Here is a 24,574-nt window from a genome sequence, read left to right as displayed (position 1 = left end):
CTAATTAACCGCTTATGGACTATTTAACCGTTTGCATGTTTAATACCTCGTTGCTAAAACTCAGTTCATTTGATGGGCAAAAACTTTTCCCTTATTTTACCTTATTGACTGAAACTCAATCCCCCAGTCTCTAATCAATTTCATATCCAAGATTAACCATTTCCAGCATTCAAATTAGGCGCACACCTGGACATCCAGCTTTGAAGCTGCTTTGTGATTGGCTCGTTTGTAATTGTTTCAGCCAATCCCTGCGCTCAAATCCAAGCAGAAGTAGCCAATCTTTACAATATGAAATCTGAATCTAATTTCTTCAAAAGTACCTTTCAACTTCAGAAGGTGCTAAGCTGTTTTAACGAGCAGGTTGCATATTAAGTGAAATCAATGGCATCACCGACACCGATTTTAGCGGATGATAGTGATTCCGAGACGCTCTCGACTGGCACAGGAGAAATTACGAAAGGATATAATCTAATGAACATACGCCCGTCTGAAAATAGTGCTTTTAGAGTTTTTGAGCCGTTGAATAAAAGAGGTAATAACGGCAATCTTTTTTTCTGTATCCAATGTCAGTTTAATTAAAAACATGGTCTTGGAGGGTGGCGTGGGGACCCCGTCCCCCAGTTTCTTCTGGGCCCCTCATTCCTTTTTCTTCTGTTTTTCACTCTTTTTTAAAAATAAATTTGTCAATTTGGTAAATTTTTGGCGCCCTTGTCACATTGGTCCCCAAGATATTGCTTATTGGTGCCCTTTTTATACCCCCCCCCCAAGATTTTGCTCTAAATCTACCCTGAAAAGCCATCGGTGAATTCCCTTTTCTGAACTAATCATTATAATAACCAAAGTCGGACTTTAAATATGTTCAGACAATTTATATTTATTGTATGATCTGATTCATTTTCAGTTAAGGTAGTCCCCCCCCTAAGACGCACGGATGCCCTTGGACATATGCAATATTATTTTTTGTTTGTTTGTTTTAATTAGTACTATTTTGTGAAATGGGTTCTAGTTTAGAGGTTTGTCCCCTCAGAAGGAAACTATAAAATTAAAAATAACTCCTTTCAAAAGTGTAATTACTAAGTGATATTAGTCATAAAAGCGCTTCACATTGCTAAACCCTCCCCTGATTTTCAAATTTATAGCTCGAATTATACATTCTCCATGAATTTTCCATACGTGACTCTTTTCTATAAAATTAGTTTAACGGAAAACAAGTAACGTCCCTTTCATCAAGCAACGGGAAAATTCATGGAGAATGTATGATTTGGACTATATATTTGACCATAAGGGGTGATGAGGGTAAAATAAAGTGAAGCCCCTCTAAGAATGATATAAGTAAGTGTTTTAACATTTTAAAAGTAGTTTTCAGAATTTTATAGTGTTTTTTATAGAATTTTATAGTTAGTTGAGGGAGCAAATTATACATATTGAAATAAATTAAAAATCAATTTGAATGTTTAATCATAATTGCTACTCTAAATTTCTCAGAACTTTTGGCAAAAAATCTGAATATTGCTTTGTTTTCTTCCAGGTTTCAAAGTTTAAGGGAAAATAACCGTAGCGAAAAATTTGTTTTAATAGAATCATTTTTTGATTAAATCCTTCATTATTCTATATAAATTATTTTATTAAATTATTAAATTTTGTAAAATTAATTTATTTTTTATATTATTATTATATTTTTATTTTTAGTTATATTAATAAATAGTTTTAATCGTTTCAATTAATAGACCTGTTCAGTCCATCAATAAATTAAGCGAAGTTTTGTGTGTACTCCTGGGCTATTCCCAGACAATTAAATTATTATGCCCAGTAAAAGTAAAGTTACTTTTACTTTAAGTAAAGAGACACTTTAAGTAAAAGTCTGTCTCTAAAGTAAAAGTCTAAGTAAAACTGTCTCTTTACGGAGACAGTTAAAGTAAAAGTAACTCCGATAATCCAACAAATAATTTTTTTATGAATGGAATGAAGTACAAACTCTGTTATTACAGTTTTTACTTGTAAAGAGGACATTAATAAAACTGTTGCCAAACCATGATGAGTTAAAGTCAAATCAGCACAATTGGGCGACTGCTTTGTACACTAGAATCTGTTTAGATGGGTGGCTCTTCCTTCATGGGAAGAAAATTCAATAAAACTTCAAAACTGGTTAATTATACGAAAAGAAAAGGGATGTTTGTAAGACCCTGGACGTATTGTAAGAGTCGGAGAGGGACTGAATAGATTTCCACCTTTCGTTCGTGTCTACTTGATAGGAAATACTGTACTTTTTATTGGCGTTTTTTCTCCCCGAATGAACACGTACACGCAATAGGGGCCTCTCTGCGCACTGGCAGATCCAGGGGGCGAGGGAAGACCCTCCCCCAATATTTTGTTCTGGAGTCGTCATTCCATGCTTTTCTCTGTTTTTCACTTAAAAAAAAAGAAAATATGTCAATTTAGTCGATTATTGACTCCCTTGTCACATTCCTCCTTCCCCTCCCAAGATTTTGCTCTATATTCAACTTTGTTTGAGCCTGTCTCTCATTCAAAAGTCCTGATTTCTATGATTTTCCTGCAGCTTACAAGGCTGTATCCAGGGAAGTGAGGGGGTTTGAGACCCCTCCCCAAAATGTTTGTCTGACTCGTAAGACGTAACAAAAATGAGTATAAACTATTTTTGATTTGTGTTTTAATTTTTTTGTAACACCCCCCCCCCTTCCCCGAAAAAAATCCTGGATACGTTCTTGGCAGCTTAGTTTTTCCGATGATATTTCGAAGCAATTTTGACTACTCCCTACAAAGCTTACACCAGGGCCGTATCTAAGATTTTTTTCCGGGGGAGAAGGGTTTACAAATATTTTTTTCGGCGGGGGGGGGGTCAAAACTATCAAAAAATTGTTTAGTTCATTTTTGTTACGTTTTTATGAGTCGGACAAATTTTTCAGGGGGGTTCAAGCCCCCTAGCCCCCCTGGGTACGGCCATGGCCTACACCCTTTTACTTTAACGTTTTCGTCACCGCAAAGCAATTTGATTTAACATCTACGGCTTTTGAAGAAGAGTTAGATTACTCATGCTACTGTAACTACCTTCCCCTTAGATTTTATTTATCATCACAAAATAGATTATTTCACTTTAATTTACGGGAAACTTTTGATTCAGGGAGACCCGTATAAACGTTTTTGTTACTTTTTTATCCAACCTTACTGATCAAAACAGTCTATTCCATGACAATCAGGCCAACTACAATAAGAGAACCAAGCATAACATTGCACAAACTAATTTACGAACTATTCTCACTGTACGTTTGAGCGTTTGGGATATCTAAAAAAAAGTGAAGTCAATTCCGGAAAATGAATGGGGGTAATCACCATATTTTTTTCAAATCTAGTGGGAATAGATGTGTCGTCTTTTTAGTTTTACAACGAAAATTCCCGTAAAAAGGCATTTTGCAGTGAAAATACCCAAAACAGCTATTTTTCAAAATCTAGAGGGAAAATTCCCCGCTCCCCTCCAACCTTCCCTTGCAATTAACCCCACTGAGTCAAACGATTTAATTTGATTGTAGGCAGGTGTTAACTTTCAATAAACTTAATTCAATATAAAGACCAACGACAACAGAAGATAGCGATTGACTCACTCAAAATAAGGATGAAAAATGGACATGAATAAACTAAAAGACATAAAGATAAGGAAAAAAAAACTAAATAAGCTTAGCGGCAGTCTCATTTTCGGCTGAGACACCAGCAATGGGAAAGAATCACTCCAAAATCTTGGGTGTTAGAAAAATTTGATTGCGGTTTTGAATTTAGAATAAAAAAAAACAGTATTAGAAAAATTTGCTGAAAATATTGGATTTTTTCTAAAATTTTGAAAACCCAAAACCTCGTAGAAATACTATTTTTTCTAAAATTCTGAAACCTCAAAATGTCTTGGAAAAACTATTTAAAAGTTTTTTTTACATAGAAGCTGTAAGCTGTGGAAAATTCACCGCTGCATATTCAAATCCAGTGTAAAGATTGTATGTACAAAGAAAGTTTTTTGAGCAAACAACTGTGTTTTCTAATGAGTGAAATTGTAATCATATAAAAAATCCAAATAATAGCCTATTATTTTATAAGGTTTACGGGGTCGAATTGAGAGTTAAATTCTTTTTACCTTCGTTCTGTATTGTTCATAAAAAAAAAATGTTGGAAAGGCACCAAGTGGTCCATTTCTGTTGCGGTGCACTGGCGCACAGTTAACAAGTGAAATGTAATTGCAATGATTATTAAATAGTAATAAAAACAAATAAAATATGGAAAGCGTACAAAATGCCAATCAGCAATTTTATTTACTCCTCGCTCTATGGAGCATCTGCAATTTTATTTGAGAGCTGTCTGACATAAAAGAACAATTGCTAAAAATAACATTAATCGTTGAAAAATAAAGTGATTAAAATAGTAACGTTCAAAATAGCGTATATTGCAAAAGTGCAATTATCCTAACTTAAGAATTCAACGCTATTATTCATCACCATCATTAAAATTGAATGAGCTACAGAGGAGGTTTCAGTACGCTGTTTTTGGCTTTAGAGAACGCTGTATTGATGCGTCTTGGTTGCTGTTTTGCTTACGCGAAGGCTTGAAAAAGTTACATTTTTTGACAGTGTTTCAATTCTTGTAAAATTTGTCTGTGTATGACACGTTAATGAGGCACCACTTCAAGGTGTATAGCGGTACCACCACCCCAATTAAATCATCTGTCTTTGTTTTTGCTTTTTTTTGTATGCAAAATGCTCAAAATGACATTCATGGTAATTGCTGTATAGTTTATTGATTAATAAATAACAAAATTACAAGTCTAAAACTTTGTGATTTGAGTCTAGAGTTGATTCTAGAGTCTGATTTGAGTCAAGAGTCTAAACTCTTGTTCAGAATTTTGGACTTTGTTTTTAACACTTTCTATGTGAAATTCGACGTTACTGACAATGTCGCTTCAACTCACTCTACAGAAAAATATTACATTTGATAAGTTTCAATATATTACAATTATTTTCATCCAATGACAAACGAGATTGACCCAGATTGATTTGGCAGACTAGAATAGACTGGAAAGATATTTCTCTGATGCTATTGACCCAGGGTTCAATCAGAGTTAACGCAGGGCCGAAGCATGAACTTTGTTATCGACAAGCGTCATTTACGAACTAAAAATGAATTCAATTATTTTTATACTGAGAATCTTTACGAAAGCCGAGAGAATGAGACTTCTTTCACAGAATTTTCTTCTCTTATTTCATTATTAAAAACGACAAGTTTTCCGGGAAGACCCCGTTTTCAGTGCAGTTTAATTGAGAAAGAAAACCCAGAGAAAAATAAAGGAAAAGAAAGTCCCAGGATTACAAAGTAAAAACTGAACAGAATCTCGGAGGGGTAGCTAGGGTTTTCAGCAACTGCGGACAATGTTAGTTTTGGCACCCTCCCACACCTTCACTACCACAATATAAGTGCAAAAAACTCAGTTTGGTGCCCCTGCAGAGGCTGCAGCCGGGGCAGCTGCTCTCCTTCCCTTTTCCTTGCTACACCACTGCATACTCCATTTGATCCTAGAAAGAAAAATACACTTAAAAAAGAGAAACCAAAATTGTTAATATGCGAAGCTAATTGCTATTAAACTACCAAGGACAGGAAAAATGAAACATTGTTTGCTTTTTGAACTATCTAAGGTCAATTTATACCTGAAAAAAGCGATCTTACGAGATTTTTCTTTTACTTTGATCTAGGTTATGGCGTTAATAGAGCAGCCTTTGCGCCAGTGATGCCACGATGAACTTAGAAAATGCATGAGTAAAATTAATTAGATAAATTTGACAACGCTTTTGGTTCGTAAAAATTCTGGCATTAAAAATCTGTTCATTCCCAGAGACAACTACACCTCCGAAAAGAAGTTGCACCTCCCTAAGCTGTTTGGGTTCTTAGGTTTTTTGTCTTTTTTATGTTGATTTCTCACGCATGTTTCTTTATTAAACTTGACGCAAAACCAAATATGGAGATGTTTCCCATTATTAATGAAAAAAAACAATTTTGTCCAGAAAAGAAATCCATAGTAAAACCTGGCACAAGCAGAAATAAAGTTCTATAATCATTCAAACTTAAAAAGGTTAGAAATTACTAGCTATGAATAAATGATATCGATAATAAAATGAATAATTCAATTAAAGTTAAAACGAACAGAAATAATTAAAAACAGTAGTTGGGCTACTGCTCTCCTCCGCCCATAATTCTTGTAAAAGCTGTTGTATCATTTGTGTTTTATTAAAAATTGCATGTATTCTTTTAAAAGTGCTATATAATTTTTCAAAGCATCGAAAAAAGAAAAGAAATAACTTATTCAAATAAATTGTATGTCTAATATACGATTACATTATTTTCTAGAAATCACTGTAATTTTCGATTTAAGATTTTATATAAAGGAATTTTGATTTTTCACTGTAGCAATTGTACAAGAAAAAAAATTGAAGTGTATTTGGTTTTCAGTGAAGTGCAGATAATGCAATAGCCTTTACATAGTTTAAGGGCTGGGGGTAGCCCCACTACTGTTTGTGGTACCTTTTGATTGTTTTGAGTTACATAGTTACTCAGTGCCGAGTGGGCATCAGTCTGGTTTACTCGATGTCCTCCATTTTATCAAATGGTTTAAAGGCTTAAGCATTTTCATAGGTTTTAAACTAATATGACTGGAGTGGTGGCAATAATAAGAATAGAATTTGCTTCAAAACTTAAAAAAAGTTCCAAGAAATTCAGGAAATTTAGGACTTCGGAGGGCTAGGTACCAAAAGCCTATGCGGTCCTCCGGAAGTGCATGTCCCCAACTGTATTGTAAACTGAGCCTTGTTTTTGAATGCATATCACTGGTGACAAGATATTTTTCAGCGAGTCCACAATTACCATAAATGAATGCAAAAACAAGACAGAAAAAGATAACCTGGATTTCTTTTCTGTTTAAACTCAAGTTAACATTAATGGTTAAGAGGCTGTGAATGGTCTTTACTAACTGATAAAATCACATTTGTAGGTGTCCTTATTGTATAGGCTTAAGCCTATCCAACGTAGTATAAATCCTTTATAACGACAAATAACTTCAACTCTTCCCACCTTTACTTTCATAAGTTTTTGCCGTTGTTAGCGTTAGCAACACTGCGTTTTGGAAACAACTTCTTGATAGTACTTGATACAAACGAGCTCAACATGAGGTACCAGCGCTATTGAGTGAAGTTCAGAAAGGTGTCTAAATTTATTTTTTAATTCCACCTGAATTCCTGTATTTCTATTTACTGAATTTTTATTTTTTTTTTATTTTAAAGCAAAATTGTTCTTCTTATAGGTTGTCAATCCAGCACCAGTACAACATTTGACCCAGAAAATGACAATTCTACGCATGTTACAAAAACTGAGAGACCCTTAAATCTCAGTACAAAAACATCAACTAAAAAAGGCTCCATTTGGTCACCTGCATCAATGTGTGAAGGGGAGTCTCTAAGTAGGAAAGATAACCCAGAAGAAATGGAATCAGATGAAACAAGCAGCGTTGCCACAAGCTCTGGTTATCATTCAGAACAATTAAACCCCTATGCTGCATTTTACAATGGATTTTCATCAGGACTTTATCAGCTTTCTCAGCAGCTTCTCTATCCGGTGTTATTCCGTCCGTTGGATCCGTTTGCAAGGTTACGTTTGCAGTTAGATGTTGCTGCAAGACCTTTAGCTGCAAGACTTCCAGAGCGATCCAAGAGTAACTTTCGGTGCAGTGTATGTGAACTTGAACTACCTTCATTTGTAGATTATGAGGAACATGTGAAAAAATCACACGATGATATGCTTGCCACATTTGCAAGATCATTTTCAGATAGCTTGTCACAAGATAGTTCTATAGAGTCAACATCGTCAGACAGGACGTATTCGGTAAGTACAGCGGCATTTTAAACTGTGGTTGTGGGCGAAATCTTTAAGACACGCTTCAAGGATGAAATTAACCTACCTAATAATTTGTGGCATAAGTTCATTTTTTTTTCGTGATTTCAATTTCTTACTGAAGGACATAGTTCTAAAACCTGTTTTAACGTCCTTGAAATGGGATGATACGGATTAAATTTTATTCTGCAAGAATTTTTAAAAAGGATTATGAAACTTATAAAACTGGTAGAAAATTATCAAAAAAAGATAAAGGCCGCTAAGTTTTTTTTTTTGAAACTACCATTTAACATTCCTTGCCCAGTTCTCGCCCTATTGTTGTGTTTAGTTTGCAAATCAAAACAAGAAAAGATAATCCCTCAGGATTAAAAAAATGAATGAAACCGCTCTCAAGAATAGTGTAAAATTACAAATAGAAAAACAAGGAAACAAACTGAATCATTAAATACAGAATGTACCACACATTGTAAACAACGATTGACCAATGTCTTTTGTTGCTATATCTTCGCTGCTTTTCCCCGTAGTTATAAGACTTGATTCTGCATTTTTTTAAAATACATACATATATATATATATATATATATATATATATATATATATATATATATATATATATATATATATATAAATAAGTTGTCTGTGTGTCTGTCGAGTGACGTCATGTTTGTCGACTGACGAAATTAGAGACCGGGACATCGGGACACAAATGACGACCGGGAAACCGGCACATAGGGAATATAAATGACGACCGGGACACTCAAAGAGAAAGCGACCGGGACACAAGGAATGTTCGATTAGCAATCACCATCAACAAAGCACCGGGACACAAATGACGACCGGGACACAGGGAATATAAATGACGACCAGGACACTCGAAGAGAAATTACAGAACGGGACACCGGAACACAAATGACGACCGGGACAAAAATGACGACCGGGACACCGGGACACAGGGAATATGAATATAACCCTCCCAGGAAGTTTTTATTTCCTTTAAATCTTTATTTATGACATCCTCCCAACCCAGACAAGGACGACCTGCTTTCCGTGTAGCCCCGATCGGTTGGCCAAAAAGGACAATCTTTGGTAATCTGCCATCCTTCATCCGTAGAACGTGGCCTAGTCATCTCAACCTTTCTTTCATTATAGCCCTAGAAAGCGGGATTGAACCACATTTTTCGTAAAACCTACTGTTTGAAATCCGGTCAGTCAGCCGGGTACCCAGAACAATCCTTAGGCAATTTCTCTAGAAAACATCTAGTAAATTTTCATCTGCTTTTCGGAGCGTCCATGCTTCAGAACCATATTTGACCTCTGTCATCACTGTAGCTTCCAATATTCTAATCTTGGTTTGTAGACTTATCTTTCTATTCTTCCAAACTTTTTTTAACTGTGAAAAAAAACCCCTGCTGACAAGGACTAATCCTCAAAACAAAATTGTTCACTGCATAATCGTAAATCTCTTGAGATTTTGGTCATAAACACTGAAAAGTACCTGTAAACTACTTGGCTGAAAAGTACCTGTGGTACATCATAAAACAAAAACCTAACCTTTGAGGCGTTGATGTGGATTTAGTCTTCATTTTATTTGACCAACTATGGTCGGCTGAATTTTTCAAAGTATAAAACAGTTGGACGAAGAACACACACAAAAAAACTACTATGCCTTATCGTTAAACATATAATCTCTCTGGAAGTAGAGGTCTTTGGCCATTTGGTAATTTGAGTCCTTAATTTGGTAATTTGAGAGGTCTTTGGTAATTTGGCCTTTCGAAGACCTTGAAGCTTTATTTCCTCACCAAGTGAAACACACCTAATCAAACTTTCAACTTCATTTTTCAAATGTCAAAACATTTGATTTTCTTATAGCCCTAGGTGGACTACTTGACAGGGCCAATCTGGGGGTGGGTATATCCTAGCAAGCTGTTTAACTAGTTATTTACTATAATGAATAAACTAAATCTATATAGGGAACTCTACCAAAGAGGCATGCTAGAAAACATTAAAAGCTTTCAATTGATTTGATGTTCTTATGATTAGTCTTGTCTCCTGTCAATAATAACGGAATGTAGTTGGAATTCCATTTTGAAGGGCCTCAACCGTTTTTGGGGGAGGGGAAATCTCTATGTGCAGTACATTTTGACGGGAATTGTACAGCCAAAAGCATATTTTGATCGATAGTTCCTCATATTTCAGAAGAGAAGCTAGACCCTCCCTACTTGGTTAATCCATGGGGATACTGGGGTAGCTGCTAAAGATGAAACAAAAATGTTGGTTTTGTTGAAGCGATTTTACGTCGCTCTTAATTTCTTTCATTAATCCTTCATTATGATTTATTCTTTTAGCAAGGTCTTTTACCAAGGTCAAGGTCTTTTACCACTTCTTTTAGGAAGGAGCTAAGAGTATTTTTTTTTTTTTTTTTACTTTTGGTAAAATAGAGGTCTTATTTTTGTAAAACTTCAGGTGAGATGATATTAATGTTTCATTCATTTAGTAATCGTTAGTTGGGAAAAGGAAGACAGAAGGTTATCTGATTGTCTATTTATTTTTTTCTTGTTGTCATCTATTTATTTGTTTGTCATCCCTTAGTTCTATGACTATCTAACTTAGTTCTGTCCTAGGAATGACGCATGAACCGATGATAGATAGACTTCTCTGTCAACAAATGATCTGACATCATTTTTACACAGTCCTAATAAGGGTTTATGCCAGATTTGCCTCTCACTCAATTGGACTATTTGTCATGGCTTTTTCTACAATTAGCCATGGCTTGATGCCCACAGCTACTTTATTTTAATTCAAGATCAACGGATTCAAAAATCACTGTTCTTCTGAAAACTCTCCGCTCCCTCTTACGTAATTAAATACACGCAGTTATCATGAGTGGATACAAACCCAATAGCCACTGGTCATAAAAACCGACTGTAGAATGATATTTATCACTTTCCATCTCATCTTCTTAAAAAGTACGAGTTTTGGGCGCAAGGATTTTGGTCAATCCATTGGGATATTGGGGAAGCCAATAAAGATGATTCTTTTAGCAAGGCAAGAGGGAGGACCAGCTTGGTCATTATATTGGATTCTGGTGATATAACGTGATTTGATGAGTTTGTAGTTGCATAAGTCTATGTTGGTTTTCTTTTAGTGCAAGCAGTGTGGAAAATGCTTCAAACGGTCATCGACATTGTCGACCCACTTATTAATTCACTCAAATCCAAGACCATACCCATGTCAATTCTCCTGTCAAATATCCCTGTCAATTCAGATACAAGACCAATAAAGACCACTTTGTGAAATATGTTTGTGAAATTATTATTTTTATGAAATTCAATGTTTAATCCATCGGTAAAGGGAATAAAAAACTGTGGGATTACAGTTAAAGTTATCTTAAGGAGAAGCCTACTCCCTTAGTTGATTCCCTTGATTCCCTTAAAATGAGGAGTTTACCATTATTATAAATCTGAATCTTGAGTCTTTAGTATGGCGATATCTCAAAGGAGTAGATCTTCGGCGCAAGCCAAAGAACTGCTGTAGAAACTTCAAAGGTATATACTTAGTTTTCTTTTAGTGCAAGCAGTGCGGGAAATGCTTCAAACGGTCATCGACATTGTCGACCCACTTGTTAATTCACTCAGATACAAGACCGTACCCATGTCAATTCTGTGGGAAGAGATTTCATCAGAAGTCGGACATGAAAAAGCATACCTACATACATACAGGTATAGTTCGAGATTTCCTCAAACCTTAGTTAATTTTGCCCGCATTTCACTAGCAACAACGCAGCTGTTCCTTTGCCATCTCGCCATGTGTTTTCAATTTAATAACTTTTTGATCTACATTTTTCCGATTTTTTTTTTTAAACTTTACGAGGCAGGTGGAAAATCTGCTTGCTTTATTGAATAAAGTGGATCCTATAATAGTAAAAGGAGGCTATGTAATCTGTGCTGCATCATTAATGGATTGACTTGAAGGAAGGAAATGCATGAAATCAAGGAATAAATGATGGTTGTCATTATGCATCGCATGGGATGATGTAGCTCTGTCAAAAATGAAACTTACAATAAACACATCTATGAATATTGTTTTTAATCAGCTTCTCTAATTCAATACTAGGTTATCGCATCTGTGTTTCATCATTAGTAAAACCACTTACTTGGGCTATACTGTAAAATGTAATCTTTTTTTAACAATCTTTTTTTATTGCTTTTATCTTTAATGTACAAAAAGTATAAAAAAGGCGTTCCTGCAATCAGGAAATTGTAAGACACTAAAAGAAAGCATGAAGTGGTTATGAAATAGAGAGTCGTCTATGAATCTTCATGAGACATGTGATAACTGCCCTTGTTTCCACTTTCAGTCACTTAAAATTAAAATTTCTAATTAGCATACATTTTTTCACCTTTTAGTACATTTTGAAATAGAAGCGTTATTCTTACATTTTTCTTTAGTATTTCATTTTGACTGCTTTAGTCTTTGATAAATCTTTAAGGATAGGAAAGTAGTTTATTACATATTTCACCCTAACGTAACGACTAACAAAATCTCTGATGGGAAACTCAATGCCAAGACCATGTCACCTCTATTTTAAGCAACGATTAGACACAACATTATTTGTATATAATGAATGTCATACCTGTAAACGGGTATATGATTTTCCTTCAATAATTTTTTTTTTAAAATCAGATTCCCCAAGTGGACTAAGTTACTTCAAATGTTAAGAATGGCAATTTGAAAAAAAAAATACAAAATTTTCCAATTTTTATGAAAATGTGAAAGCAGCAAACATTATAAAAATATCAAGAAGCCTTGAAAAGTATGGCCCAAAAGACCCTTTCCACTATTTATGAGCCTGATGTTGAGATCTTACCAAACAGAGCGGTCTCCTGATGTAAGAAATCCTGAAGATGTCATCTTTAATTCGTTGAAAAGGAGTATAAACGTTTCATGCGGTAATTAAATATTTTTTTTTCAACTGAAAGTAAGAAGCAACATTACAGATTAAAACGAACAGAAATTATTCTATATATGAAGGGGATGCCCTCGCCTCAATGCCTCGCTCTTCACGCGAATGTTTTTCAGTACTTTAAAAGCTTCTTATCAGAGGCAAGGCTATTGCGTTAGAAGAGGCTATAAACCTTTAATGTTGTTCTTTTTTCCAGAGGTACCATATGGAAGGGTCAGTCGCATAAGTTTTGGAGGCGGATTATTCAATTGGAAATAGGAAGTTCTAGGGCTTTTTTTAATAGTCAAAGTGATCGGAGGACAACTAGTCCCCCTCCACGCCCACTTTTCCCCAAATGCATCTGATCAAAATACTGCCATTTTGTTCAAAATAATGTAAAATCAGATAACAAATACTCCAGGGTTGATACAACTCCCCAGAGCCAGGGACAAGTGTCGCAAGTTATACTCCGGGGGTATATAAGGTTTTATGGAAAAAGGTGTTCGTATAAACTTTGGGGGAGATTCATTTCAGCAGAAATTGAAATTATTAGTTATTTTCTAAGATTCGAAAGCGATCCGAGGGCAAACAGCCCCCATCCCCTCCCATAGCCCTTTTCCCCCAAAAGCATCTGATCTGAATTTTGATATAGCCATGTTGAAAAAATAGTCCAAATATCATACAAAAATGCCTCTGGGGTGGAAAAAGCCCCCAGAGACCAGGGAAAAGGTTAAAAGTTTTGCCACAGGCGTGCATAGATCTTCTTAAGGAAGAGGTGTTCATACAGACTTTGGAGGAGGCTCATTTGATTGGAAATTGAAATTCCTAGTTCCCTTTCAAAGAGTCAAAAGTGATAGGAGTGTAACTAGTTCCCGCCAGGGAACTAGTTACATACATTTTCCCCAAATGTATCTGATTGAAATTTGGGAAAACCATTTTATTCAAAATAGTCCAAAGGTCATATAACAATGCCTCCCGAGTTTGATACAACCCCTAGAGCCCTGTGGTAAGCATTTTAAGTTATAAATCTATAAGTTACAACTCTTATAAGCGTGGCTTAAGTCTAAACCGTAAGCATTGTTGAAATATTTTCTTTATAAACACATAAAGAACTTTATAAAAACTCACAGAAATTAAAAAAAAATCCATAAAAAGGAGTTTTTCAAAGAAAATTTAATTAGAATTACCTTTCCGAAAAAGAAATTTGTCAAAGAAAAGTAAAGAGCCATGTTAAACTTAAGACCAGCAGGTTCCTATGACAATATAACTCAATAGCTCAATAAGTAACTAAAAAATTATAATTGTATATTTCAATTCTTAAGTCTAAAACATGAAAACCTGTAGAAATGTTCATCTTATGACCTAGTAATATATTTTGGTAGTAAAAATGAACAGAGATTAATAAAAAAAAACTTTGTATAAAAGAAGTCTTTCACAGAAAACTAAAGAGCCATTAGACTCACGACCAGCGGAAATTAAGTCCTGTTATAGTCCGGACTCAAAACGACCAGAAGCTGCTATTAAAGAATAAATGAAACCTAAAACGAAGAGAAAATAAAATTAACGACCATAGCAAATATAAAGATAACAGGTGCAAATATAGAAAAACAAATAAATCTTATATAGCTTCAAAGTGTTGTTGTATATTTTTTTTTCCAGAGGGACTTTATATAGATAGGGTGGTCGTATAAACTTCGGAAGGGGGCTTATTTGACTGGAGATCGGAAGTTCTAGAACAGTGATCAGATTGCAGCCCCCTCCCCTCTCCTCCATAACGCATTAAGCCTCACACTTTTACAATCAGGGAAGAGGACAATAGCCAAACTCTTGTTTCTAGTGATTTTTGTGCTTTTGGAGCTTGATTTGTGTGCTAAATTTAAGTTTTACTCGCCTCGAGATCTATTTATTTATTCATATTACTACCCGTTGTATCTTTGTTTGCTATGATTTTTTATTTAACTTCTGTTCGTTTTAGGCTTCATTTATACTTTTATAATAATTTCAAAAAGTTTGAATTATTATCATAACTCATTTCTGCTGATCTGAAGTTTAAAATGGCTATTAGTTTTTACTTATCTTTGAAAAACTTCTTTTTCAGATTTTCTTTTTTTTTAACTGGTTCTAAGTAAACATCCCTTGCATTTCAGGAGTCTTTCTTAAAGAATCGGGACAAAAAGTGAAACTGTAGCTTAAAGAGCATGGTAATGAGGAGGGAGTATCCCCCTCATATACGAATTAGTTTTTGTTTGTTTTAAGTTTAAGTGTGGCTCCTTACTCGCAGTTGAAAAAAATGTCTTTATCTATTTCATTTTTGATCGTTTCTTACATAATGCCGGTAAATCCACCTCCCCCTTTATGAAAATATCCTACCCCACGAAACTTCTGACACAGAAATACCCTCCCACACAAAATTTCCCTCCCTTTGACACTTGTATTCTCGCTGAAAACCACCATCCAGAAAATATCTTATGGACAATTCCACTTACAAAATTCTCCTTGGTCTAGGCCTACTTTCATTTGCTAAAAAACTTGGTTTCCATTTGATTTCCAGCCATTTGTCAAATCATGCTGGAATTATCCCTCCGTGGAAATATTCTCCTTGATATGCCCGTCCATCTCCCAATGGAAAGTTTTTTTTCCGCGGAAAAATTTATCTCAAAGAAAACTCCCAAATGGAAAATTCGCCCCGTGCAAACTTCCTAATGAAGAATTTTCCCGCAGCCACCACAGGAAAATCCCCCAAACAATCCCAATTCCTTTGGAAATTTCACCTGAGCAATATCCCCAGAACATCTCCACATGTGGAATTGAATCACTAATGAAAACAGTAAGACAAAGCAAAGAATTTTGTATGGGAATTCTCACAAAACCCCCATGTAAAATTCCCTGGAAACTTGCCTTTCAACGAAAAATTCTCCCTGCAAAAATACTCTTACCACTAGAAAATTCCCCCTCCTCGAAGAATATATGTACGCATCTCAATAAAAATGCTATATATAAACAAGGGGGAAATTTTGGCCGACAAGGGGACTTTTTGGGGGTGTTTCCTTCTTTTTTGAAAATCAGCCAAATTTCCTCAGGTTCGTATTTTTTGCTGGGTAAAAACCAACTCAATGACTTTTAAACATTTGGAATCAGTAGAACTATTTTGTTACGTATCTCTTGTTATTAAACTTCCGTTTTTAGAGTTTCGGTTACTATTGCGCCAAGTCGCTCCTTATTTACAGTTCGTTATCACCAATTGTTTATATAATACCTTATTCTGATTCTAACGATATTTGAAGTTTTTTTACTTATATTGTAAATTTTCATGAAATTGATTTAAAAATTCCTTATTTGGTCCTTCCCCATTCTTAGGGCTTCTGTGGGGAAATCTTGTTTCTCAATTCGAGTCAAGCCTACTAATGTAAGGTTTCCTTGTTAGTTAATCAGATAGCCGAGCTTTTGATTCGTCTATTTTTCTATGTGCTCAAGAAACCTTAAGAGTCAGCGATTAGGTCCTTTGTTTATAAATATTGAGCTTTACAAAAGAAAGGTTTGAAAAATCATTTGTCTGCTAATTGTATTTATGGAGATTTACTGAAAACTAAAGATATAGCAGTAATTGGGATTTGAATTTAGCCGATGATTTTTTTTATACATTTGAAACCAATGGATAAAAAGAAAATGAAAACACTGACAAAAATAATCTCTTTCTAAAACAGTAAAACTGTTTTGTCGAAAATAAAAAATAATAAAAATAAATAAGTCTGCTGTTTCCTCCCAAAGACTCATTTGCACTATCCTCAAAACTAAATAAATTATTTAAATAGAAACTTTATTTCAACCAATGAATTTCCTATACATTTGAAAAGAATGGATATAAAAGGAAGACACAATTGACAAAAATTAATATATTATATTAATAAAATTAATAACATATTAATAAATTATATTATGTATTTTATTAATAAAATTCAATCATTTGTTACAAAAATGTAACAAATGTGGATAAAAACAATTCCCGTAAGTTAGGGTAGTATCTAATTTTAATGGTAGATTAAAAATAAAATACGACTACTGCTACTAATAACTCACAGCAGCACCAAACCACCTGTGGCCAACAGAGCTACGCACATTCCTCCTCCATCTTAATCTATTCAACCCCCCCTTCTTTACAACTCACAGGAAGTTCCATTCCCCTATCTTTCTTTACGATATCCACCCACCCCAACCGCGGACGACCTGCTTTCCATTTTGCCCTAGACGGTTGTCCGAAAAGGATAATCTTTAGTAATATGGTTCTGAAGTATGGCTGCTCTGAAAAACAGAGGAAGATTTTCTAGATACTGTTTGAATAATAAAACTGCATAAAAACACATTTGTTTTCAGTGAAGTACAAATGACACTCCAGCCTCTCACAGATGAGTGGTTATTTATAGCTGCTATTGCTGCTGTTTTATTTCACTCGAGGGGCTCTTATCAAACTAGTGACCCTCGAATATTTTGAGAGTGATCATTTTGGGTGGAAATTTAAAGTTCCTGTGCCCTTTTTAAAGAATAAGAGATCCCCCGAAGCTAGAGGACCGATCTCCGCTGTCTGTTCCTCAAGATCGTATTTTCGGTTCGAATAGAGCCAAAATGCTATTTAGCTGAAACTCTGGAATATCAACACGGGCGTTGTCACTTTTATTCAGACAATACTACTGACGGAGCATCTTTAACAGTGGCACCAATTCACAGAAATTTAGGGGGATGAGCAAAATTTATTTCTCAAAATCTAGAGAAGGAGGGGGGATGTGAAATTTTCTTTTTTACTGGATTTACAGGATTCTCATCAAAAAGGAATATTTCAATGTATCTGCTAAAAACGGCATTTTCCACAAATCTAGGAAGAGCCAAAAAGATTAAAGGGGAAAATACCCTCTTGCTCCCTCACTCTGAAAAAAGGAATCTTTCAATGTATCTGCTAAAAAAAAAAGGTATACGAATAATAAAATGTGTATACGAATATATATTCGTATATATATTTATGCTGTGATAGTGTTGATGACTAACGCTTTGTACATACCCTGCTCTTCGTCTGTCAAGGGGCTTGACCTGCTTGAGAAACTTGTCCCTCCTGATAGCAATCGCAGCAAAGACATCGTTGTACTCTTAGAGCACTGATATCTGGTGTTTTTTTGCCGCTAGAGCTGGAGGGAAGGGAGAGTAAGCATTGATTTTTCCAAACATTTAAAGCTTCCTATGGGTCGCATCTTTCCGTATCTCTAATGAACATAATCTGGATAGTGGACAGCGCTAGAATATGAAGGTTAGCGAAAGAAAGTTCTTACCAAATGTGACAGCTATTTAGATACACACGAAACAAAATCATCCCATATGGTTTTCTGAATTTCTGTTTGAAATCATTTACTAGACCAAATCATGCGGGTTTAAGGTTATACCCAAATGCCAAGCTAAGTAAGGGATTGATGCTGCTGCGATAACTGTATTACTTCCTACTTTAAATGACAGGTACGATAAAAAAAAAAGAGATTGAAGCCACAAAACGTTTAAATAAGAACTTTTTCCGCAAGTGATCAACAAGTGAAAATAACATCGTTTTTATACAATCCTGAAAAAGTCTTGCGCCAGATTTTGCCTCTTACTCAGACTATCTGTCTTAGCTTGTTCTCCAATCAGCCATGACTTGATGACGCAACTTAACTTTGATATATTACTATTCTGATTTAATATATATTATTTCAGAGTGTAAATGTATCAGTCACGATCAGAAAAGAGAAGTTTAATGTATTATATTACAGGTGACTTCTTTGTATTGCGTTTCTAAATCGAAGCAACGAAAAGTTTCAATAAGTACTTTTTACGTTTGGACGGCTCCCTATATACAGTGCAGATAAAGAGTAAACATAGTAAATAATACTAATTTTTGTTTTATTCAGTTAGTACAAAATACAAATGGAGTGCAAAACAAAAATATAAATGCAACATAAACACAGTACTACAGAACAACACAACATAACATTATACAATATAACAAACAAACTCAATTATGCCTATTAAACGACAAAAACAAAGCACTAAGTAGAAAAATCAGTAGTTAAAAAGGAATAAGGCTAAAGGTCGCAATTTGGACTAGTTTGTCACTGTGCTGGTTTAAGCGAAATAGTATTATCAGCAGCAACATATCCCAATATAACTTTCTGTTTGTTGACCAAAGTGGTAGACGTAGCAGAAATTACAATATCTAGAAGAAAAATAAATTCTACGAACTTCCTTAAAATCATCCAGTCTATAGTGACGTTTTAATGCCAGATTTAACACAAGTTTCAGCAAACTAGCAGCCAACAAACTGTTCGTTTTCTCACCTTTTTTATTACTTCCTCCTCTTCTCTTACGTCTTTATTGTTAAAACCATGATAGACACATCAGTTTTTCTAATGATTGTCCGTCATTCCAGGTGAAAAACCTCACAAATGTGTTGTGTGCCTCAAAGCATTTTCTCAGTCATCGAACCTTATCACACACATGAGGAAACACACTGGATATAAGCCTTTTGGCTGCGGTCTTTGTGAGAAAGCTTTTCAAAGAAAGGTTGACCTTAGAAGACATAGAGAGAGTCAGCATCCGAGTTTAGCACACCTGCCTCTGCCACCTCCGCTCCAATTTCACCAACGATCTTCGGATAGAGAAGTTTCTCCCTCAGACATCAGTGACAGGTACATTTCTATAAAAAACTATTTTTTTTAAAGAAGTCTAATTTTTTTTGTATTACTTATTGTTAGGCAATTGCAAAACACTATTGGGAACCATGGCTGCCAAACGGAGTAACTTCAAGCCTTTTGGAGAAATTCCGCACCTTGGTGATACGGGCAACTCAGATCTGATGTAGACGAAGTGTTTTTTGAAAAGCAGGATTTATTCGACAAAAAAAGTTATTAACTCTTTTGCTACGGATTTTACCAAAGAAAAACATTTTTTCTTATTTAGAAATAATATTTTTAACCTTTCATGTCAAACAGGACTTGAAGCGGGTACTTACAAAAGATTTTGTCCTTGGGCCGAGATCTAGGGGTCAGGGTGGGGTGAAGTGTACCTATTGGCTGATGGAAACACATCAAAAAAGTGAAGTTAATAAAATAGGATGATAAAATAATAATTTAGAAACAAAATTATGGAAAACTAACCCAGCCTAACCTAACCCTATCTACGCCCCTAATGTGCAAATATACAGCCCAAATTATACAAGTCCAACGCATTTTATCTAAGTCCAATGCATTTTATCATTCATCGCATATTTTGTTCATATGAAACCGGTTTTCTAAGATGATCCCTTGAATGTGTTTTCAATAACTGACAAGTACCGGCTTAATTCCTCCTTGACGCAAATATTCTATTGTCTACCCAAAAAAAATTCCCGGTTATTTAATGCCGCTCAGCTTTCCTGCTATCATCCTTTGGCGTCAAAAAACAGAAATTAAAACACTGGAAATTGCAGTACCAGTCTACTTGACTTTGCCATCAAACTAATTAAAGCCTTCTTAAAATGTCTTCTGATTCCTTCGTTTTTAGCTTTCAATGAAATTCCCTCTACATGGTGAATTCCTCAATTGCTGGACATTGGGTTTTATTGCCCCTGTGAAAAAGAAAGGAAACAAGCAGGGTTTTTCTGGTGTTCAACCCATTCCACTTAAGCTTATTTTCTCAACCTGTATGAAAACTTCTGAACTGGCTGGTTAGAAAAAACAAAAAAAAAAAAAAAAACACACACATTCCAAATGTTAACCTTAAATGATTTGACAACTTATGCTCTAAAATATAATATACATACATATATATATATATATACTAGCTGTTGGGGTGGCGCTTCGCGCCACCCCAACACCTAGTTGGTGGGGGCGCTTCGCGCCCCCCCCCCCCCCCCCAAGCCCCCCCGCGCGCGTAAGTCGTTACGCGCCATATTAGTTACGCGCCATTGTAGTTGTGTCCCTATGTCCCACCTGTGAATATAGATAGATATATATATATATATATATATATATATATATATATATATATATATATATATATATATATATATATATATATATATACTAGCTGTTGGGGTGGCGCTTCGCGCCACCCCAACACCTAGTTGGTGGGGGCGCTTCGCGCCCCCCCCAAGCCCCCCCGCGCGCGTAAGTCGTTACGCGCCATAATAGTTACGCGCCATTGTAGTTGTGTCCCTATGTCCCACCTGTGAATATAGATATATATATATATATATGGTTTTAACTACGTAAAACTTGCGAATATACAACATTCTTTGCTGTCCCATTGTCTTTGCATATAAATAGATTGTCAGGTTATCCCCCTGTTTCCCCCGGTGTCCCCGTTGTAGTTGTGTCCCTGTGTCCCGGTCGTCATTTATATTCCCTGTGTCCCGCGTCCCGGTCATCATTTGTATCCCGGTGTCCCGGTCTGTATATACATTCGTTTTTTAGTTTTGTTTTTCTCCTTTATTTTTTTCCTTTTTTTTTCTTTTTTAGCTTATTTAGATTTTTAGATTTTTTAGTTTTTTTTATTAGTTTTTAGTTTTTATTTCTTTTTAGTTTTTTTGTCCCGGTCGTCATTTATATCCCCCTGTTTCCCCCGGTGTCCCCGTTGTAGTTGTGTCCCTGTGTCCCGGTCGTTATTTATATTCCCTGTGTCCCGGTCGTCATTTGTATCCCGGTGTACCGGTCTGTATATACATTCGTTTTTTAGTTTTGTTTTTCTCCTTTATTTTTTTCCTTTTTTTTTCTTTTTTAGTTTATTTAGATTTTTAGATTTTTTAGTTTTTTTATTAGTTTTTAGTTTTTTTTTCTTTTTAGTTTTTTTGTAGTTTTTACCTTCTTTTTAGTTTTGTTAATTTTTTTTTTTACTTGTGTCCTGGTCGTCATTTATACTCCCTGTGTCCCGGTGCTTTGTTGATTGCTAATCGAACATTCCTTTTGTCCTGGTCGCTTTCTCTTTGAGTGTCGTCATTTATTTTTTTCTTTTTTAGTTCTTTTAGTTTTTACCTTTTTTAGTTTTTTTTTAGTTTTTAGTTTTTTTAGTTTTTTACCTTTTTTTAGTTTTTTTAGTTTTTTAGCTTTTTTATTTTTTTTATTAGTTTTTAGTTTTTTTGTAGTTTTTGCCTTTTTTTTTAGTTTTTTGTCCTGGTCGCTTTCTCTTTGAGTGTCGTCATTTATTAGTTTTTTCCTTTTTTTTTTTAGTTTTTTATTGGTTTTTACCTTTATTTTAGCTTATTTTTCAGTTTTTTCCTTTTTTTTAGTTTTTTTTATTTTTATTTTTTTTAGTTTTTTACCTTTTTTTAGTTTTTTTAGTTTTTTTAGTTTTTTAGCTTTTTTACTTTTTTTATTAGTTTTTAGTTTTTTTTTGTAGTTTTTGCCTTTTTTTAGTTTTTTCAGTTTTTTTTTTAGTTTTTTATTGGTTTTTACCTTTATAGTTTTTTTAGTTTTTTAGCTTTTTTATTTTTTTTATTAGTTTTTAGTTTTTTTTTGTAGTTTTTGCCTTTTTTTAGTTTTTTCAGTTTTGACGTCACCTAATCCAGTTTTTTCAGGTGACGTCACCTGACACATCCATCCACACATCCATCCACACATCCACAGACAGACAACTTATTTTTATATATATAGATATATATATATATATATATATATATATGTTTTTAACTACGTAAAACTTGCGAATATACAACATTCTTTGCTGTCCCATTGTCTGTGCATATAAATAGATTGTCAGGTTTACCGACTCTTGAACATGCAACATATAATGGTCCATGGGAAAACAATCCGTATTCAGATCTATACCTCATGATTCTAATGATTGCCCTTGAGCTTTGTTGATGGTGATTGCTAATCGACCATTCCCTGAGTCGCCATCGTCATTTATATATCCCCCTGTGCACCCCGGCGTCCCCTTTGTAGTTATGTCCCTGTGTCCCGATCGTCATTTGTGTCCCGGTGTTCCAGTCTGTGATTTCTCTTTGAGTGTCCCGGGCGTCATTTATATTCCTTGTGTCCCGGTGTCCCGGTCGTCATTTATATCCCCCTGTGCCCCCCGGCGTCCCCATTGTAGTTGTGTCCCTGTGTCCCGGTCGTCATTTATATTCCCTGTGTCCCGGTCGTCATTTGTATCCCGGTGTCCCGGTCTGTATATACATTCGTTTTTTAGTTTTGTTTTTCTCCTTTATTTTTTTCCTTTTTTCTTTTTTTTCTTTTTTAGTTTATTTAGATTTTTAGATTTTTTAGTTTTTTATTAGTTTTTAGTTTTTTTTGTAGTTTTTACCATTTTTTTTAGTTTTTTTAGTTTTTTTTTTTTTTACTTATGTCCTGGTCGTCATTTATACTCCCTGTGTCCCGGTCGTCATTTGTGTCTCGGTGCTTTGTTGATTGCTAATTTATATTTATATTTTTTATATTTATTAGTATTTTTTTAGTTTTCTTTTTCTCTTATTTTTCAGTTTTTTCCTTTTTTTTAGTTTTTTTTTTTTTAGTTTTTAGTTTTTTACCTTTTTTTTAGTTTTTTTTAGTTTTTTTAGTTTTTTAGCTTTTTTAGTTTTTTTATTAGTTTTTAGTTTTTTTTTAGTTTTTGCCTTTTTTTAGTTTTTTCAAACAACTTATTTTTATATATATTTATTCATATTTTTTTAGTTTTCTTTTTCTCTTTTATTTTTCAGTTTTTTCCTTTTTTTTAGTTTTTTTCTTTTTTAGTTTTTAGTTTTTTTTAGTTTTTTACCTTTTTTTAGTTTTTTTTAGTTTTTTTTAGTTTTTTAGCTTTTTTAGTTTTTTTATTAGTTTTTATTTTTTTTGTAGTTTTTGCCTTTTTTTATTTTTTTCAGTTTTTTTTTAGTTATTAGATTTTTACCTTTTTTTAGTTTTTTTTAGTTTTTTAGCTTTTTTAGTTTTTTTTTCTTTTTAGTTTTTTTTGTAGTTTTTACCTTTTTTAGTTTTTTTCTTCTTTTGTATTAGTGTGAAATAATTCAGACGTCATATGCGGAAAAACATGACGTCACCTGATCCATCCACACATCCACAGACAGACAACTTATTTTTATATATATAGATATATATATATATATATATATATATATATATATATATATATATATATATATATATATCTATATATATAAAAATAAGTTGTCTGTCTGTGTGTCTGTCTGTCAGGTGACGTCATGTTTCTGTGTCGACTGACGTCATGAAGTTAGTTGTCGTCATTTTTGCTATGACGGTGACGTCATTAACGGTATTTAAGACATTTGTTCACGGAAAAATGTTTAATTGTAAAATGACTGAAGAACCTACAATGGCAACAGCCGAGGAAGCTGCTCAAAGAGTTTATGCCAAAAAACTTGCTGCTGATAGAGAAAGTAAGAAAAGAAAGCGTTCCGAGGAATCACAAGAACAGCAAGAAAACAGGCTTGCAGCTGATAGAGAAAGTAAGAAAAGAAAGCGTGCCGGGGAATCACAAGAACAGCAAGAAAACAGGCTTGCGGCTAAAGAACGCAAAACCGCGCAGTTAGATGAAAATCCACCTGGACAGCGAGAGTCAAAACATATCAAAACTGAAAATGATAGCGATGATGATTGGGTTTGGGATTTTGACTTGGATAAGGTCATCAATGCCTACCAGATTTAAGTTAAAAAAAACAAAGGTTCGTCAATATGTACTTCATAGTGACGCTGAAAAATAAAG

General features: G+C 34.4%; 1 protein-coding gene across 1 annotated transcript in view; it reads left to right on the top strand.

Annotated features, from left to right (window-relative positions):
• The first annotated feature begins 201 nt into the window (after positions 1-201).
• The window catches only part of LOC136036300 (zinc finger protein Gfi-1b-like), a 29,622-nt gene continuing 5,249 nt past the window's right edge, over positions 202-24,574 (top strand). The window contains exons 1-4 of the mRNA XM_065718452.1: positions 202-532; positions 7,343-7,920; positions 11,498-11,648; positions 19,314-19,572. Coding sequence (XP_065574524.1) covers positions 382-532; positions 7,343-7,920; positions 11,498-11,648; positions 19,314-19,572 — 1,139 coding nt within the window. The 5' untranslated portion in view covers positions 202-381. The remainder of the gene's footprint in view (positions 533-7,342; positions 7,921-11,497; positions 11,649-19,313; positions 19,573-24,574) is intronic.

The sequence above is a fragment of the Artemia franciscana genome, chromosome 2 (assembly GCF_032884065.1).
Source record: "Artemia franciscana chromosome 2, ASM3288406v1, whole genome shotgun sequence".
NCBI classification, from domain to species: domain Eukaryota; kingdom Metazoa; phylum Arthropoda; class Branchiopoda; order Anostraca; family Artemiidae; genus Artemia; species Artemia franciscana.
Note: the sequence above shows the minus strand (reverse complement) of the source record. Positions and strands in the feature narration are given on the sequence as shown.